General features: G+C 29.9%; 5 protein-coding genes across 11 annotated transcripts; 1 reads left to right on the top strand and 4 right to left on the bottom strand.

The window, feature by feature from the left end:
* The first annotated feature begins 633 nt into the window (after positions 1–633).
* Positions 634–3,260, top strand: LOC124499998 (uncharacterized). Its single transcript, XM_047064012.2, has one exon. The coding sequence runs from the start codon at positions 647–649 to the stop codon at positions 3,032–3,034; it is 2,388 nt and encodes a 795-aa protein (XP_046919968.2). The 5' UTR covers positions 634–646; the 3' UTR covers positions 3,035–3,260.
* LOC124499999 (TLC domain-containing protein 2) lies at positions 3,047–5,092 on the bottom strand. Its single transcript, XM_047064013.2, has 5 exons — positions 4,237–5,092; positions 4,097–4,179; positions 3,939–4,021; positions 3,704–3,875; positions 3,047–3,629 (listed from the first exon to the last, which is right to left on the bottom strand). Exons 1-5 carry the CDS (start codon positions 4,449–4,451, stop codon positions 3,304–3,306), a joined length of 879 nt encoding a protein of 292 aa, XP_046919969.1. The 5' UTR covers positions 4,452–5,092; the 3' UTR covers positions 3,047–3,303.
* A 206-nt stretch (positions 5,093–5,298) lies between these two features.
* Positions 5,299–6,043, bottom strand: LOC124495931 (thialysine N-epsilon-acetyltransferase). Its single transcript, XM_047059381.2, has one exon. The coding sequence runs from the start codon at positions 5,918–5,920 to the stop codon at positions 5,381–5,383; it is 540 nt and encodes a 179-aa protein (XP_046915337.2). The 5' UTR covers positions 5,921–6,043; the 3' UTR covers positions 5,299–5,380.
* A 253-nt stretch (positions 6,044–6,296) lies between these two features.
* LOC124495850 (uncharacterized) lies at positions 6,297–17,452 on the bottom strand. 7 transcript variants are annotated; one of them, XM_075735902.1, is made up of 6 exons: positions 16,634–17,452; positions 11,206–11,631; positions 9,174–9,280; positions 9,023–9,090; positions 7,430–8,757; positions 6,297–7,368 (listed from the first exon to the last, which is right to left on the bottom strand). In XM_075735902.1, exons 1-6 carry the CDS (start codon positions 16,671–16,673, stop codon positions 6,488–6,490), a joined length of 2,850 nt encoding a protein of 949 aa, XP_075592017.1. In that variant the 5' UTR covers positions 16,674–17,452; the 3' UTR covers positions 6,297–6,487. The 7 variants fall into 7 exon arrangements, with proteins under 7 accessions (XP_075592017.1, XP_075592015.1, XP_075592016.1 ...); XM_075735900.1 differs by having other exon boundaries at positions 11,206–11,837; positions 17,088–17,452; XM_075735901.1 differs by having other exon boundaries at positions 11,206–11,765; positions 17,219–17,452.
* Positions 17,453–17,723: 271 nt separating this feature from the next.
* AsnRS-m (asparagine--tRNA ligase, mitochondrial) lies at positions 17,724–19,365 on the bottom strand. Its single transcript, XM_047059315.2, has 2 exons — positions 19,200–19,365; positions 17,724–19,131 (listed from the first exon to the last, which is right to left on the bottom strand). The coding sequence occupies exons 1-2, from the start codon at positions 19,350–19,352 to the stop codon at positions 17,815–17,817; spliced, it is 1,470 nt and encodes a 489-aa protein (XP_046915271.2). The 5' UTR covers positions 19,353–19,365; the 3' UTR covers positions 17,724–17,814.
* Positions 19,366–19,518: the final 153 nt, after the last annotated feature.

Raw genomic sequence — 19,518 nt, 5'->3', positions numbered from 1 at the left:
ATTAAATTTTTGTTTCTGAAAATTTTTAAAACAAACTTAGATGTTTCCTGTTCTTCATTTAATTTTTCTACTCAATCTAATGTCAATTTTATGTTTTTTTTCCGCATTCGATAATTATATTGGTTTCCAATATTTTTTTTCCATTTTATCGTTATATACCGAATTTTATGTTTGCTACACAGACACAATTCAAGATGAACGTGCATTCGATTGAAAAAAGTGGATTTTTCTTTTCAATTTCTTTCAAAAAAAGAAAAAAAAAACAAATTATAAATTTTGGTTTCAATTTCATTCAGATTGATTAAATTTTTTTTTTTATTTCACACAGTTCGTGATGAACAATTGATATGATTTTTTTTTTCGTGAACGAATAAGGAAATCCTGTGTTTGTATATATGCTCGACACACATGATTACCGACAACTTACAATACCGGGAATCGTCTATACTATTTCTCTTTATATTGTTTTTTTTATCATCATTATTTTCATTCATTCCCGAATCACTCTATCAAATGAACTGATGAATTTTGGCAAAATAACAAAAACTTGTTCGTATTGATCTTGAATGAGATTAGAATGGATGGATTGGTTTATCATATCGTATCTTATTGGAACATTGTCAACGTTGTTCGTCCTGTTGTCAACATGTCTGTTCCAACAAAAAATATTTTTAAAAGTTTACTGTTTTCATATATTATCATTACAGCATTCAATTTGAATAATTGTTTGTGCGATCAAAAAGTGATGAAACCGGATATTCTTCGCCAAATTCTACTTAAAGTTTCAAATTCTTCTACAGTTAATAATGAAAAACAAATCAATAAGAATGAAAATCTCACCGGATCTGAATCCATATTGAATATTTTCGATACAAATTGGCGTCCACAATTTTTACTGTCTGATCATAATAATAAATTGGACATTCAAATCAATAATATTCCGAATCAACAATCAAATACTCAACAATTTCTTCCGGAATCATCATCATTAACGATGATGGAACCCAATTCCTTAGTGTTGTCAGGTCAGCCTGAATTACTTTTGAATTTTCAACCACAAATGTTTCCACAATCAACATTTTCACCTACGTATTCATTAGATGAATTCACATCGTTTGGATTACCATCATTAGATATGTCAAATGACTGGAAATTTGATAAACCAAAAAATGATTGCACAGATTCAAAACAAATTTCTGATTCAGATCATCAACGGCAAACTTTTCCTTGTTCAGCTCCTTCAGATGATAATAAACCGATAAGGTCGAATGAACCCGATAAAGTAGATAAATGTTTGGAGAAAGAAAGCGACGATTATCCAAACGATGTTAGCGATGATGAAGACAACAATGATGACACTAATGATAATCATCATGATGACAAAGAAGAAGAAAATACTGATGATGACAACCCTTTACCTTATGATCCGTTCGAATATCTAAATCGTCACCGCAAATCGATTCAATCAAACAAAGAAATCAATGATGGAAGTCAAAATTATATTGAAGAATTGCCAGATACGGCACCGAATCCTGAAAAAATAGAAGAGAATGACAATCACGATACAAACAATGGAAAAGATATTTCAAGTGATAACACCCAGCCTGAAAGTAGTGAAACCAATGACAGCAATGCTAATGAAACATCGGAATCACCGAGCAATGTCCAAGAAAAGGAAGAACAGGAACCTGAGTCAGAACCAGAACCGGACAAAGAACCAGATGCAGATCCTGAAGATTTACGCGATGATTTTGATAACCAATTTGATACACAAACAGCAACCAAGAATGAACCCCGAGGAGAATCGGACAGTGATGAACCACCATCAAATGAAGAAGATGATGATCGTGATGATGATGACGATGATGATCGTGATAATGATGAATCTTTTCCAATACCGTCAATCGAGAAAGTTCCTAAAGAAATGAAACCACTCCGAAGAACGCGACGTAATATTGCAATGTCATCATTTTCGGAACAAAAACCAAAAAATCTAAAATTCTCGAAAAATATTGATTTTATGCCTGTTTATCCTAATTTTTATCCACCTTCCTTATCACAACCATCTCTACAATCAATGTTAATGGAAAGTGACCATTCGCCGATGAAAGAATTTGATGATGAAACTCGTTATCATTCGAAACCATATCCTCATTTTCATACCTATTATCGAAAGCGTAGGAAACAAAAACATGAGAATAATTATCCATCTAATATGCAACAAATAGATCCATATACAAATGACGATGAATATTGGCGACAAACATTTTATCGGCCAAAAAAACATCTACGAACAACAAAGCCAAGAAACTCACATCATTATCATAACCATCACACGTTACCATTCGTTTACACTAATTTAGATGATCATCTTGCTGATTTAAAACCAAATAAATTACCATTATGGAGTTGGTCAGATTTTTCAAATACAATGAATGAACCATTCTATCCACAGATATTCACACCTAATCATCTCTTTTTACCTTCCAATGATTTTGGCTCATCAACTTTTATGGGCAATCCGTATCTTCATAAACCACGATATCTACCAGCATCTGTATCATTCGGTGATCCATTTAATGATTTTAATCCCCATATACCTGACTATCATAATCATAATTATGAAGAAGATAATATTCACCATAATAATTATGATCATGGTCATGATGATGATCAGAATTCTACTCCTGAAGATTATATTGATGATGGAAAACAAGGTAATGGTGATCTAACGGGAAATGACGATGTGGCTGCCGCTACTATTCCACCTTCTATTCCGGATTATGAAGATCACGAAAATCAACCATTAGGTGATTATCAATATGATCCAAATGATGATGATACAACCTCGGGTAATCAAAATACTTTAACATCTCCAGCAAATACTGAATATGAAAATGATGGACATCAAACAATCGTTAATGATGTAAATGATGATGCACAATTAGTCCATCAAAGGATTAATGATGGTCAACATAAACGAAGAGTTAAAAACATTCGAAATAATAAAAAAAAATCTGGCCTTAGATATTAATTATAATTAATTGACAGGTGTATAAATGAAAATTTATTGTTATTATTAGAAATACTGATAATATGAATTATTAATGTAAAGATTTTGGTTTTTTGAGTGCAAGCAAAACAAAAAAGAATATTTGATTAAAACAACACAAACACATACACACAGATGAACATATAAATGGTTATTTGATCGATTGAATATTCTATAAATTGAATGTAAATAAATTTGTTAAATGTTATCGTTAATTGGGGTTTGTCTTTTGATAAATATATCGATACAATTTAATTTGATTTTTTTACCATTCCAGATTTGACATCTTCAATGGAACCTTCATAAGTGAAATCATCTTCATATTGGTTCATTTTAAATTTACTGTTTTTTGAGCAGCTATTGCTGTTTTCATTCAGCAATTTTTTACGACGTTGTTCACTAATGCTAACAAAATCAGAATTCCATATTCGTTGAAATAGAATGACAGTGGTAATGGATATTCCAATCATCGAAATGATGGCAGTTAATTTTGTAATGAATGGTAGTCGATCAATAAATAAAATCAACGTATACCAAAGACCAAACATACAGGCGCCACGTACTAATACGAATAATACTGGAAAAAGACAAAAAAAATGTCATTATTGTTTATTTTGTTTATTTAAGAGAAATAAATTATTATAAAAATACCAATATTCGTTACGCTATTAATTCGATAAAGGCTCGATAATTTTGAATGCTTTGAAAGCAATAATAATTGACGAAAATGAAGAAAAACATTGGAAATTTCAATGAGCAATGCCAACATATTATAACCAATGAATCGTTTATACATAACTGTATTGAGAAAACAGGATATTACCTAAAATTATAAATACATAATTGATCAATATTAATAGTTTATCACTATGGTGCAATTACATACGAAAAAATGATGCAACAACAATTCAGCAGTTCCTTTCTTTTTCAGATAGGCTGCCATTTCAACTGTATCATATATGAAATAACCTGAATAACAAACGAGAAAAAGAAACAATGACAATAAAATGAGAAAAATAATTCCACTGGAATTAAAACTATTACCAAGTGAAAATGCTGTTAAAAGATATCCCCAATCAGAAGCTGTATCCACCACATCCAATAAAAGCATTGGATTCGACAAAACACTGAAATGATGATTTTAAATTAGATATAAATCAAAATGATTTTTTTTGTTTCTTTACCATAGGAGAGAACCGACGCCCGTTATGAATGCATGTATGAATGAGATGAAAAAATTTCGATAACGCCAATAGTAATATGATTGATTGGATTCTCGAACATTTTTTGGATAGATAAATTTTGTATTTGCCAATATAAAACTTATACGATTAATGGCAATGGAAGATATGGTAGCAACTAATAGACCAGTGGTCGGTGTTAAAGTTAACATTGTCATGATTCTAGTTTGAATTATAATAATTCGAAATGAATTCGATGAAAAAAGATTAAAATTCGAAAGCTTGATTTATTGCAGTGAATGGCGTAAATAACCGAATTCAGTTAAAATTGTATAAAAGTTAAAATGTATCAAAAATATGAAAAAAGTCAAGTTGTTTCTTTAATTGGAAGATATCAGTAATTATAACGTTAATTGTCGTTAGAATTGATTATGAATGTAAAATGATTATTTTGATCTAGTAGAAAAAAATTTGTTGTTTCCTAAAATTTTGGTGATGTACTCAGTAGGAATAAATCGAAAATTTTTAAATTTAAAATTAAAAACTACGATTGATGATGATGATTATAGCTGCTTTCATGAATGATTGACGTCATGAATTAATGAATTATATAATAAATATATAAAATCTCAATGTCATTACATTGTATTGATGAGTTTAAATTGAACATTTAATTGGAAAAAAATAAAATTATTTTTTTGATCACAGGATTGAACACAAACAAGCACAAAACCGGCTACAACAATGTGTAATAATTTAAAAACAATTGGAACAAAAATGGAACGTTTCGTCCTTATTTGACAAAATCATTACCGCATTGAGTGACACACACACATACGCATACACGCCTATACACTACCCTCTCTCATCAATCCGGTTTTGTCACAATGACAAACCGTGAGGGTCAATAACTATTCTTTATACCGTATACGGTGTTTATACTGTATACAGTTCTATAATTCTGTATGTAAACAGAGAATGGTCGACATTGTAGCCATAGCCCAATATAAATGATCATTAGGTTCAAGCATGTGTAATGTTTTCGTGGCAGATCGCCAAAAAAAAAAAAAAAAAATTTATTCTGATGATAAAAATTATCAAATTCAATTATCTAAAAAACAAGCTATTAAATTTATTTTTCAAAATTTTATTTTTCATCGATTCGTACATTCGAAGGATTTAGTTGTAAAAGATTTTCGAAACGATTCCTAGTCAAACGATATGTAAGCCAATCATCATCATGAGTAAGATCGATTGCTCCAAGTTTATTGTGATAAAATTCTCTAGCTAAATGATTCCAGCCAAGTACATTCCATTCGATTCTTGGCATCTGCAGTTGATGTGCTCGACGTATCAATGTACAAACTAATGATCGTCCAAGACCAAAACGACGATATTTTGGTTGAATGTAGAGATCTTCCATCCATAAGAATGGCCCTTTCCAAGTTGAATATTTTTGAACATAAAGTAAAAAGCCAACTATAGTTTTTTCGTCAATATTTTCCACAACAAAACAATGAAAACGAGGTTGATGATCAGGACCGAATCCATCCTCTTTTAAACGTTCGGCCGTTATTTCTACTTGATCGGGCATTTTTTCATATTCAGCCAACTCACATATTAACGAATGGATCGAATGACAATCTGATGATCGAGCATCACGAACTATAAATTCTATTTCTGACATAATTTTTGTTGAAGACTATAGCAAAAAAAAAATTTAATAAATCAAGATAAATGTAAAAAAACACGTTGAAAAAATGATAAATTCAATTTCAATCCTACCCATCAGATGGAGCATATGATGTTTCACCGTTATATATAACATTTAACAACAAAAAAAGTTACCAAAATTAAAACAGCACGATCCAATTTCCACTACAAGATGTCCTAGCTGCCAGATAAGACCAGTTAGAATTCCAACTAATTTCCAAGCTGAAATTCCAAACGAAACAATTATGGACAACATTATTATTCTGATCGACAGAATTTTATTAGTTCGATCATTGCCGTGTTTATATATGATCGACAAAAAAGTCGGGAGGGCCAATTTTTTGATAGGATTTTTTTTTACACAATTTATTTTTATTTTTATTCTTAAAATATTCACAAAAATAATATCCCTCTATCAATGACCAGAACATGGGAGAATATTATTATCTAATCACAACTTTGGCCACAAAAAAAATTGTTAAAAGAAAAAACATGTTGGCAATTGACAAAACAAAAAACAAACTAAATTTAATTGACAAGATCAAAGATGGCTGATCGTATCAACTTTAACTTGAATTACAGTATTATTATTATCATTTGTTGTCGTTGGGGTGGTCGTCGTCGTAGTCGTCAACATCGTGTTGTTCGTCCTTGATGAAGACAACGATGAGGATGATGATGAAACTGATATTTTTGTCGATGGCGTACTACCATCATCTGAATATGAATTGGCCAACGATGATGATGATAATGATGATGATGATGATGATGATGATGATGATGATGATGAGGAAGAAGAAGAATAATTTGATTTCACGGTTTGATTATTTGAATCTTGATTTGATTTAGATTTTTTTCGATGCCGATTCGAATTGTGATGATGATGATGATGGTTTTGAGATTGTTGATTAGATACCATCGATTGTCTTGATGATGATTGTTCAACGGTTGCTACCGTTTGATGTACATCAATTGGTTTGCGAACAATCGTACATTGTGATAATGATTCAGAAGATGAGGATGGTGAACAGATTGAATCATTTTGAATGACCAACTCTTTTGATGATTCATCAATATTATTGTTAATCATCATTAAAGATGATTGATTATTCGTAATTTTAGAACGCTTTTGTGTTTGTTGTGGCTGTTGATGAATATTATTGTTGTAAATGCATCGAGACATTATCGATGATTGTTGTTGTTGATATTGCTGCTGCTGTAACAATGCTGATCTAGAATTTGGATAATGTGATCGGAATGTTGTTGTTTCGTGTGATAATTGCGAATTATTATTTACAGGCATTATCATTGATCTAACATAAGTCACAGGTATTTGATTTGATATTGGTGATCCAACATGTAATCGTGTAATATGTTGATCGGGTGATAATGATCGTCCAGACGTTTGTGATTGTGAAAAATCTGCAAAATTTTTAATTTGCAATAAAATTTAATAGGAAATTTTATTTCATTTATTTCATACCATTATGTGGTGTTAATGATGATGTTAAATGTGAGATCAATCTTTGTGGATAGAAAAGATTATTTCGCATTATTGCGGGCGGATTTGGAATGCAAGGGCGAATTTGTGGATCGACAACATTCGAAGATTGTTCTCGATAAGCAATTGGATGAGGTTTAATTTCGGCCGCTACCATTCTATTCTGATGAATTAAATTATTTGGCTGATGATGATGATTATGATGATGCACATATCTATTAATTCTGTCACCTGATGAATTGGAATGGCTAATTTGTTTGGTGTATGTTTGCTGTATTTGATCCATTGAGTGACCTTCAAACACAGACTGTTGAGGCAAATTAATTGATCCAATTATTGAATTATGTGGTGTTGTTGTCGTTGTCGACAACCAATTTTGTGATTGTGATTGTGTTATGACATGACCCGAATATGATGGCTGATGTTCTAATACATTGATTATTCCATTTTGATGATTTGAAGACGGTGTTACTTCTATGTTATTAGATGGTTGCGATAACGAATTTTGTTGACAACTAATAATAAGGGCTGCATTCGACATAATAATATTGTTGCTGTTACCAACTTGAATTGATTCTTCATAGCTTGGTGGAGCTTCATTCGGTAAGGATTGAACAGGTGATAGGCCATTTGTTTCGGATAAACTAGAGAATTGTGGCTGCTGCTGCTGTTGTTGTTCAGTCGATTGAGCAGGCATTGATGGAGGTTTCCAAAATGTATATGGTGGTGGTGGTTCAATCGAATTAGGTCCCATCAAATCAAAAGGTCCAAATGGTCCATTAATAGATGAATGGCCACCCAGACCAAATAAACGCATAGGTGTTGTGACCAATTGATCGCCCGCATAACCTGTAGAATCACTACAATGTGGAGGTGCCGGAGTAGGGTGGTGGCTAGAATTACGACCATTCATATGATCAAGTCGACGATTCTGTAAACGACGGATCATCACCAGAAGACGACGTTGACGTAATCGATGAATCATGAATAATAATAATGCTAGAATTAAAAATGATGTCACAGTACTAGTGATTAACCGTAGACCAAGATTTGATGTTGGAATCGAATGGAATGTTTTCGTTTCGCCTTTTGTCAATATGGCAGTCTTATTGTTGCCAAAGAAACGTAAACCATTCTGTAATCCACCATTAAAATTGTTTGTAGATTGTGTATGATGATGTCCGTTACCGGTGTTCATCAATCGTATAGCCATATCACTATTACCATGATTCGAACCTATCACTTGGTTTCCATTGCCACCATCGATACATAGAAATTCACAGCATTTATTTGTTACTTCATGATAACGTCTATGAGAGAAAATAAACAAAATTTAATTAAAATTTACACTATAAATATTATTGTTACATGGTGGCAAAAAGATTGGTTTCAAGGTTAACAAGATAATTGCCATTGATTATGTATTACTGTAAATTCATGGATTATTCAACAGGAGAGGGAAAGATAATAAATTGTTGACCTTTGCCGTTTTGCTAATTAATTTTTTAAAGAGATTTATTCACAATTAAATAGAATAAATTATGTAATTTATATCAATTTACAAGTTATACTAACCGACAATTTTCCGGTGGTGAACATAGTACCGATATGCACATTTCCGCTTTTCCATGCATACATGTACACTATATTGATGATTTAGTTTTTTTTTGAAAAAAAATAAATAATTTTCAGGAAAAATTAAAATTATCAAATCAATCAAACAAACCTGTGTACAAGTATCGATTCCAAGTGGAACATATTGTTCACCATGTTTAACTATATCACCTTTATCATTATAACATATTTCAACACCGGTTGATGGCTGTGGATGGCCTGTTATTTTTGTTTGTGAGAAATAGAAAGAATTGAACAAAAATAAATGAAGTTGGTCAGTAAATAAATGAAAATATATTAGTAAATCAGATGAGCATGGTCAATTTTAAAACTGACTGGTTTACATTTTAAACTTGAAAAAAAATTACTAACAAACCTCCCAAAATGGTAGCCTTTATCAATTTAATTTTCTATACTCAAATCCAATCATCAAACATGATGCATCATTGTGTTGAATGAACTTTAAAAAATGAAAATTTTATTTCAAAAAAAAAAAAAAAAAATATTACTGGAATCGGCCATGAACCTCACAATAATAAAATAATCATCATCATCATCATTTATATCTGCTCTATGAACGACGAATAAAACTTTCATTATTAAGCACTGGATTGGCCATTATTATCCACATATATTATACTTTGTGTGTGAATGAATGAATGAATGAAATGGAAACCAATGAAAAGTTTACCATTCAATCTTTAGATGAACAACAATTATATAATGATGATGATAAAGATGATGGAGAGGATCCTGCTTCCATAGCTTCAGGGATAATAAGAAAAAAAAAGAGAATGATAGATATCATTATCATGATAATGATGTTGATGGATCCTAGAAGAAAAATTAAAATCTTTTTTCTTTTTAAATGTGTTTTGAATCAATTTTTTTTTCTCATCTTTCCTTTGATAATATAAACAAACTCGTGCAACGACATATGTCTGATGATGATATTTCGAATAAAAATAAAAACAAAAACAAAAACAAAAAATAAAATCCAAATGTTTTCATTCATTTAATCATTCATTCAATTCATTTGTAAATGTGGATAATGATTATCGTAACGGAGGTTATGACAATTTTGTTTCACTAGAAAATTGAGAGAAAATTTTTTTTTATTACCTAGAGGTAGATTTGCCACAAATTACAATGTCATGTGTTATCCAATGTGTGTGTGTGTGTTGTATCATCATCAATTTCCGCATCAATCATAAGAAAAAAAAATATTCGTACTTTTCTTTCATCAAATGTCCTTAATAATAATGATGATAATGTCGAAGAAAATTGCATCGATGAATTATTCAAAACTTGATTTATGAGAAACAACGAAGAAAAATTTGCAATTCATTTTTTAGTCTGTGATTTGTTCACACTTCTATACAACAACAACAACAACAACAACAACAAAAAATTCAATTTCACTATTGAATTGAATAAATTTATGTGGACTATCAAAAAAAAATCCAAGGTCAATATTCCTTCGGTAAATCCGATTTGATATTATTTTTTTTTTTTTGGTTATCGCAATTGTCGATTGAAATCTATACTGCTCTTTCATACATACAAGTTATACCGACCAGATTTTGGAAATAGGCATTTCATGTTTTATACAAGTCATCATATTGAATATTTAAGAAATGAATCATTTCTTCACGTTCAAGTGTTGATCATAATGGTGATTATGATTTTGTGGTCATCATCATCACACAATCATCAAACAACAACAACAACAACAATCGAATCAATTTTTTCTTATTCTAGACAGGTAATATCACATAAAATATACCTGTTGCATGATCATGATCATGATGGTTGGTTGGCTGGCCTCATACAAAAAAAAAAATCAAGATTATAGGCTATTTTGGTCAATTTAGATCGTGACTCATCACAACATTTGAATCGGTATCTATAGAAAAATATTGAATTTATATAAAAGATGAAAATGAAGTAACCAGTAGCTAAATATATAAAACAAAAAAAAAAAAAAATAGCATTTCCATTGCAATCACACAATCAATTTATGAATCTATTGAAAAAAAAAGTTGAAAGGTCATAACTTATCTCTGCTTTGTATGTATATCACATTGAATTATTTCAAAAAAAAAAATTTCTTAAAAAAGTGGAAGAAGAAAACAAATTATTACCATTTTGTCGTACACATAATCTATGTATACAAATTGTGGCATCATCATTATTATTGTAATGATGATGATGATGATGATTGAATGAATTATTATTCAATATATTCGAATTCTGTTGTTGATTGAGGTTCATAATATTATTATTATTATTAGTTGTTATCGATGATGATGATGATGATGATGATGGCCGTATCATCATTATTGAATTATGACGATAAATTTTGGGTGTATGAAATTCATCATTATTATTATTTGTAATAATGGTAGTAGTTAAAGGATTACGTATTTTTGTCGACAATAATAATGATGTGGAATTAGTGAAAGTTGTTTGGGCTACTTTAGATTCACCAAGATCATCATTACTACTACTATTTTTATTTGTAATATTTGCGGTTAATGATGTCAATGATGTCGTATTCGTCGTCGTCGCTGTTGTTAATGATGTTACCATATTCGACATAGATATAATAGTGATGAAATTAATGATTAGAATTATAATGATCGACTTATGATAATAATAATGGTGATAATGTTGATGATGAAACATCATCGGACTAGTTGATCTGGTTTTCATTTTGGTTGAAGAAAAAAAAAGAAGAATTTCGTTTGTGTTGTCGGTAATTTCGTAGACACACCTTTACATTAATAAGCAAGATAGATAAACATAACTAGGTAGGGTTGTTTTTTCTTTTTTTGATGGCGCAATAACGAAACTTTTTTTGTTTCTATATATACCGATTAATAATAATAATAATTAGAAAAAAAATTCTGGCAAAATACTTAATGTTTCACATGTAAAAATGATTTTTCCATGTCCGAATTACATCATTCAAATGTGTGTGTGTGTTTTTTTTACTAGTTTAGTGAAATTATTAGAAAAAGAAGAAAAAAATTCATCATCTTCGTATTAGAATGTTGAGTTAGATTATGCGAATGAATAGAGCGGTCATAAAAAAGGTCACAATAACACCAATCATTTACTTAATATTTGTTCATTGCTGATTTTTAATTTGTATTGTTCACCACACACACACACGTACATTCAATACAATAGTCTATCTGGGTTCAAAAAATGGTCCATCAAAAAAAACCAAGGTCGAAAAAAAGGTTCCAAAGACTACATGTAGAGTAATGTTTCAGAGTAAGCAAGAGGTGATTGGTTGTTTGGTGAATAATTTTCATAACAAAAGAAAGCGAGGTCAAATTGTTCAAACGATGATTATTCGAATACGACAACAATGGAATGCGATATTGAATGACTGAAGGATCCTTTGGAAATTTTTATTTTTTTACTTTGGTTCAAAGATTTTTTTTTCGCATTTTTATTTTATGGGAGAATCACATATATGATGAATCAACAACCATCATCATCATTTTATTCATTTAAACCAGGATAAAAATTTGTTACACACTCAAAATGATGGCAAAGATTTTTTCTTTTTCATTTACTTGTGACAATTATTTCGGATCACAGATCATCTGATCACACACACACTTATGAAATAAAATACAAAATTTGTCAATCACCAAAATAAACGAACAAAATGGAACAACAACAAATGACACACAAACACATAATATGAACACCAGAAACTAAACAGAGCGCGACCAAGAAAATCGAAATCCGTAATCAACAACTGATCGCTTATAGAACAACAACAACAAAAATGTCACACAAATAAACCGAAAAATAAGAAAAAAAAATATCAACATCAACAACAAATTGAATAATGAGGAAAACTAATTTTTCTCGTGGAAAAAAACTTATAAATAATGATGTTGAATCTTGAAGAAAAAAGATTTTGAAATTTTTTTTTTTTTTCGTTGTTGAATAAACAGCCGAATGTCGAGATTATTATGAAGATGATGATAATAATGAGAATGATGATGATAGAAACCGATCCAACATTATTATTACACTAGAAAAAAAAAGTTTTCACGTTCAAAAGACTCTCATGTATATCAACTATATATTGATAACAATACTGAACGGCAATGACGACAAGAAAAGATGAAAAGAGAGACAGAGATCTTCGTTGCCATTCAACAAGTGATACAATAATCATCATCAACATTTCACCTTTACCTGTACTGCTAGCAGAAAAAAAAATCTGTTGTAATGATGTTACCATAACATGTTGATAATGATGATGATGATGATGATGAATATGTTGGAGAACAATTCCTTCTATTTTTTTGTGATGCATGTATATATGCATGACCACGACCTGATCTTATTATGTGCCAAAAAAATGAACAGAAAAAAAATCGTGAATATTGTTGTATGTTAGATAAATGTTCTATAGACAACGAATAGAAAGAGATCAACACACAGTGTGGATTCAACATTGAGATTGAATAGATGTCAATTGCAGCCGAAATTTAAAGTCAAAAAAAAACAAATCATCATCATGTTGACCAAATGAGAACAGAAAAAAAAACGAAAAAGAAGAAGAAGAAAAAAATCTATTGTTTGTTGTATCATTTAGTTATTGCATTTGAAATACTTGATTTAGTTTTGCCCTATACCAATGGTAATACCGATGATCTTGATTGATCTTTCTACTTTTTTTTTTCTTTACCTGGTATGGTTCATATACCTTCAATGACAATCACATTTATTGCTATTGCAGTTTTCATTACCTACCTACACAGCGAGATCTATTGTATAGATTTAACATACATATTTCTTTGGAATCGAAGATTCAAAAGCAAAAAAAAACATCAACCTAGTCTGATTTTTTTTTACAAAATGGGTCCGGTTTCGTTTGTTCATAGATTCGAATCATTTTATTTGATGGCAATTTTTTTTCATTATATAATCTAATAAGATCTATGTGCGTGTGTGTTTGATGATCGCAGCAAGGGACCGAAGAAATAAATGTAACTATGGCCTTATCATCTTAAAAAATGATGCCAATACCAATGGATGGCGATTACTTTAAAAAAATTTTTTTTTTCGATACGAACAATTATATGTTGGGGAGAAAGTTGTTGTTGTTGATGATGATGAATGGAGGTCAAAGTTCGATAGTTATAAGATAAGTTCGACAGACTTGAATAAATGAACACCAGATGAAGGGGCCTCATTTTATTTATGGCAAAGGTAAAATTTATATATTACGAATACATGTGCTTAGGGTGTTGTGTGGTAATAATGATATAGAAGAGAAGAAAAATTCAAACGCATTTTACCTGTGTTTTTCAATGAATTTAAATTCGTTCGAATCCAACATTGATGATGGCAAAAAAAACATAGACATTCATTATTGCCATAGTCATTAACCGAAAAAAAATTTGAAATTTTTTTTTTCATTTTTATTTTTTAACGATAATGAGATATTATTGATATTAATAAGAGTTATATTATAATTGCAATGTAATGATTTATTTTTTAGAAACAAACAAAACAATCAAAAATGATGATGATCATTATAAAATAAATGTGTCAAAAGTGAAAAAAAAATACATTTTTTTCTGGAACAAAATGATGTGAAAATTAGCCTTCAATAAAAAAAAACAACATTCATTGTTCAAGTTCATGGCAATAATAATCATCATCATCATCATCAGAAAAGAAATCAAATATCATCTCTTTTTGAGTGAAGAAGACACGAACAGTAAATAAAAAAAAAATTTATATGACAAACCAAGATAACCAATGGACAATTCATAATGTTTTTTGTTATGTATGTGTATTATGTATTAAATAAATAATAATAATAATAAAAACTCAATGGCCAAATCAACAAAACACAATTGTTGGTATAAAGTGAGGATCATCATCGTCGAAGCAAATGAGATAATATAAACGATAAACGATGATGATGATGATGACATATAAAACATACTCACACACACACACACAAAAAAAATGCATCAATGAATGATTGGGCGTGGAGTCAAATCATTCAAATTCTTTTTTCTTTTTGTTTTTATCCAGGTTGTCGTTTGTTGATCATCATCATCATGAACACAAGGTGATTCGATTCGTTTTGATGCACCGAAAAAAAAACAAACTGAAAGAAAAGGTTGAATGAATTTAGGACAAACAAATGTATGGTATGTTTTACGGTAGTGATCATAATCATAAATGTTGTAAAGAAGAAAATCAAAACAAAGATAGAAAAAAAAGTGTAGGCAGAGTGTATCAAACGATTCAAATTTAAACACATACAACAACATTCAGATCATTCAAACAATCGTCGGTATATATAAATGAGAAAAAAAAACAAGTGCGAAATTGAAAGAATTGGTGAATGAATGTGAATTACCAATTACACCATTGCTAACCAAATCAATCAATTGACTAACCCATATATAGTATATAATCATCGAGTAATTATTTAATGATTTCATAAAAGATAATTTATCATATATCATCAAATCAGTGAAATATATGAAAAAATAAATCAATAACATTGTGCACTAGATTTTCCCCATTCTTTAGCCGGTATTAAATATATATAAGGGAAGCATAGAAAGAAAAAAACTGGATCAACAACAAAACTTGTATACCCAACAACACAGGATACACACAAACAAACAATATAGGAGTATATGGCCATTTTACCTCGTTTAATATGTCGGAAAAACTCATAATGATTATGATAATGTTATGTACAATATTGTATTGCAATGATGATGATGATGATGGTCATATAAATTTTTTTCTTTGTTTTTTTTGAATTCAAAATTCAGTTATACAGAGAAAATATCTAGTTTTTGATGAATAAAGTGTGGAAACAAACAAATTGGAAAAAAAACGGTACACACCTGAAATGAATTATTCAGGTAATTGAATGATGATGGAAAAAAAATATTTCGAGTAAAAAAATGATGTTAATCACTTTGGCCACCCACCCACCATTCATCAATTATCAAAGAAAAAATGGGAATTTTCAAAATTTGAATTAACAGTAACAACTAATTCAATTCATTTGAATGGATGTGAAAATTTTTTTGCAAACAAAAAAAAAACTACATCATCATCATCATTATCATCACAGTACCTTTGATCATCATGTAATTTTTGGTTCACTTTGTTGTCCAATAAACTATATATAATACCATAGTTCACGATTATTATAAACATTAACATTATATACAAGCTTATAGATTATGGATTCATTTTTTCAAATGTTCTGTTTAGATTTGATAGATGTGATCAAACAGTTTTTTGATTGTTGCTAAAAATGATTAAAAACTTTTTGTTTTGTATACAAAATTCGTTGTTCTTGATATTGTTTTTGTGATGTGTGATTCCCGAATTAGAACCAAAAAAAAAACCTCTTTCTGTAATAATTAACAACAATGAGTTTATTGTTTTGTTATTCACACCCTCTTTTTTTTGAAAAAAAATCCATTCTATTTTTCGAGCAAATTCGAATTTTGAAATTGAATGAATAAATGTAAAAAAAATCACACTTACCATATTGAAAATCTTGAAAGCCAGGCATCGATGCAAACATTATTTGAAATAATACATTTTTGCTGTACACATATATAACAAGCGAGCAAACACCACAATCATCATCATCGAAAATGATACGATCAAGGAACAGAAAATTATTATCATGAAAAACAGAGTGGAAACAGTGAAGAAAAAAAAATGATAACCACACAAGTAATAATGAAAAAAAAAGAAAGATGGATAATTGAAATGACAAATGAAAAATTTAGAGCAAGTTGAAAATGGACCACAATATCATCATGAAGCTACTATGGCTGTATTGTAATGGTGACACATTAAATAATGACAAAAATTGTCATCAATTGTGATATGGTCTTCATCATAAGAAAAAAAAACCAAATTAGGTAGATTATTATTATAATTATGACTAAATATGAATAAGGTAAATTGAAAATTCAAAAGAATCAAGTACAAGAGATAATGATTTTGATTTTAATGATCGAACTCGAAACAAATTCGAATGTTCATTTTGTTGTTGTTGCTTTGTTGTTATGTTATGTTTACTTCCGCCTTGTGAATGTTGCCATCACATAACAATATTACAGGAAAAAAATGATGATAATTTTCGTTTTTTTTAAGACTGTTGAAAAGTTGACAAGTTCACTTTTTTCGATTGGAGATTATCATGAAAAATTTTGTCTATGTTGTTATTTTTTTTTTTTTGATCAATCATGCACATATCTGGGATCTATTTTGTTCTAGAATCCCAGAATTTTTTCTCTATAAAAAGTGAACACCTACACACATATACACCATACATAAAGACACAGAAAGACATGATTTGATTTGCGATGAGAATAGTAAAAATTTGAGTATCCTTGAACTAGTAACCAATATTTTTGTCTAGTCTAGAATTGGTGAGGGGGAAGTTTGTTATTTTATTTTTTTTTTTTTTTTTTTTGTTAGTGGTAACTCAAGTAACTATGCTATATATTTCCAATTTACATGGCTAAATCATTTGAATCATAATATAGAAGTGTTTTATTTTTCATTTTCAACTCGTTCAGCAGTAGGCAACAGCAATGAAAGAAAAAGAAATATCTATGAATGAATAAAGAATTTAGTTTTTATTTTCTAAAATTAATCAATTTAATTATTATTAATGATTAGAATAAAATTTTTAAAAAAAAAATCAAAAATCATAAACGACAATGATAAGGCCAACGAGGAAATGGAACAACATCTTTAATGTTGGCAACACCACAAACAGTCTGTAAGAAACGATCAAAACCAAAACCAAAACCGCCAGTTGGTACTGATCCAAATCTTCGTAATTCTAGATACCATTCTAATTGATGATTATTATTGGCATTGTTTTTGATCACATTTTTCAATTTGATTTGTTCATATAAACGGTCGTAACGATTTTCTCTGAGACTACCACCACATACTTCACCACAAATAGGAGTTAATAAATCAAAACATTCTGCCATTTGACCATCATCAGTAGTTTTCATATAAAATGGTTTAATTTCCATAGGAAAATTCGTTACAAATATTGGCTGATGATCACAAATTTCCAATAGGGATCGTTCCATTTCTGCATTAAAATTCATTATACTATCTGCATTCAATTTTGGATATTTACTGGATAACATTTGACAAGCTTCTCCATAAGAAATTTGTAGGAATTTACAACTTTTAAGCTTATCATAATATTTATGATGTTGATTCTTTTCCAACAGTAATTCTAAATCTTTTGGACAATTTTTTTCGATTTCAACGAGTAGATAACGGAAAAGCTTTTCCACAATGGACATTAAGGTTTTGAGATCAAAGAGAAAAGCTTGTTCCAATTCAAGCATTAAAAATTCACTTAGATGCTTGGGAGACATTGATTTTTCGGCTCGAAACACTGAACTTAAACAATAAACACGGGATAATGAACTGGCCATTGCTTCAAGATGAAGTTGACCTGATACCGTTAAATATGTGGGACGATCAAAATATAATTTTTCTGGATTTGTAATCGGCCAATTTGCAGGTTTCAATGTAAAACATTCGCCACCACCTTCACAATCGTTTGCGGTAATTAATGGTACTTGTACTTCAATGAATTGATTATCTGCCATAAATTTATGAATGGCTCGAGATAATTCATTTCTTATCCTCAGAATCGACTGAAAATATCGAACCCTGGGTCTCAGATGAATTTGTTCACGAAGCAAATCGAATTCCATACCAGTTTTCAAATGAGCAATCTGATAATCGTCAGGTGGACATTCACCAATAACAGTGAATTGATCACAAAGAAAATCCAATGATTGCTGATGGCCTAAACTTTTCAATAAACGTCCAATACATTCTAATGAGGCACCGTTCTGTATTCTGGAACGATCACATTGTTCCATCAATGATGCAGGTATAATAATCTGTAAACGTTCAGCAGAACTGCCATCATCTAGTTGAAGAAACCATTTGGTTTTTTTCTTTTGTACCTTTCCACGTATCCAACCCTAAAAAAAAAAATTTTCCTGAATGAAATTACTATATTTTCAAATTTCAATATTATAGAAAAACGTACATAAACTTTATAACGATGAACATCAGATGGTTGGCCATGTTCCAGAATTGTTTTAATTGTTTCAACTGATCGAATATTATTGTGACAATATTTACGACAAATGTAAAATGTTTGTTGAAATCGAAAACGAATACAATTGATAGACAAAATCATTTTCCAGATTTCATTCAGCTGACAATTTAAACTTGGAAAAAACTGCAATTTTTCTCCGCGGTATGAGTCACAATCAATTACGTTCTATCATAGAAGCATTATTTATACTTATCAATCAAATGATAGTAGAATCGAGAATAGAGTACATTGTGGCCATACGGATGTG

The sequence above is a fragment of the Dermatophagoides farinae genome, chromosome 2, assembly GCF_024713945.1.
Source record: "Dermatophagoides farinae isolate YC_2012a chromosome 2, ASM2471394v1, whole genome shotgun sequence".
Taxonomy (NCBI): domain Eukaryota; kingdom Metazoa; phylum Arthropoda; class Arachnida; order Sarcoptiformes; family Pyroglyphidae; genus Dermatophagoides; species Dermatophagoides farinae.
This window is presented reverse-complemented; position numbering and strand designations above follow the sequence as displayed.

Excerpts from the sequence above, each read along its gene's own strand:
- LOC124495850 (XM_075735900.1), bottom strand. The coding sequence starts at position 11,776 with ATGAAAACCAGATCAACTAGTCCGATGATGTTTCATCATCAACATTAT. Across the intron at positions 9,281-11,205 it reads ATTATGTGTACGACAAAATG|GCCATCCACAGCCATCAACC; the intron begins GTAATAATTTGT and ends CAAAAATAACAG. Across the intron at positions 8,758-9,022 it reads TCACCACCGGAAAATTGTCG|ACGTTATCATGAAGTAACAA; the intron begins GTTAGTATAACT and ends TTTCTCTCATAG.
- LOC124495931 (XM_047059381.2), bottom strand. The coding sequence starts at position 5,920 with ATGTCAGAAATAGAATTTATAGTTCGTGATGCTCGATCATCAGATTGT.
- AsnRS-m (XM_047059315.2), bottom strand. The coding sequence starts at position 19,352 with ATGATTTTGTCTATCAATTGTATTCGTTTTCGATTTCAACAAACATTT. Across the intron at positions 19,132-19,199 it reads TTCATCGTTATAAAGTTTAT|GGTTGGATACGTGGAAAGGT; the intron begins GTACGTTTTTCT and ends TTTTTTTTTTAG.
- LOC124499999 (XM_047064013.2), bottom strand. The coding sequence starts at position 4,451 with ATGACAATGTTAACTTTAACACCGACCACTGGTCTATTAGTTGCTACC. Across the intron at positions 4,180-4,236 it reads GGCGTCGGTTCTCTCCTATG|TGTTTTGTCGAATCCAATGC; the intron begins GTAAAGAAACAA and ends TCATCATTTCAG. Across the intron at positions 4,022-4,096 it reads TTTAACAGCATTTTCACTTG|GTTATTTCATATATGATACA; the intron begins GTAATAGTTTTA and ends TTTGTTATTCAG.
- LOC124499998 (XM_047064012.2), top strand. The coding sequence starts at position 647 with ATGTCTGTTCCAACAAAAAATATTTTTAAAAGTTTACTGTTTTCATAT.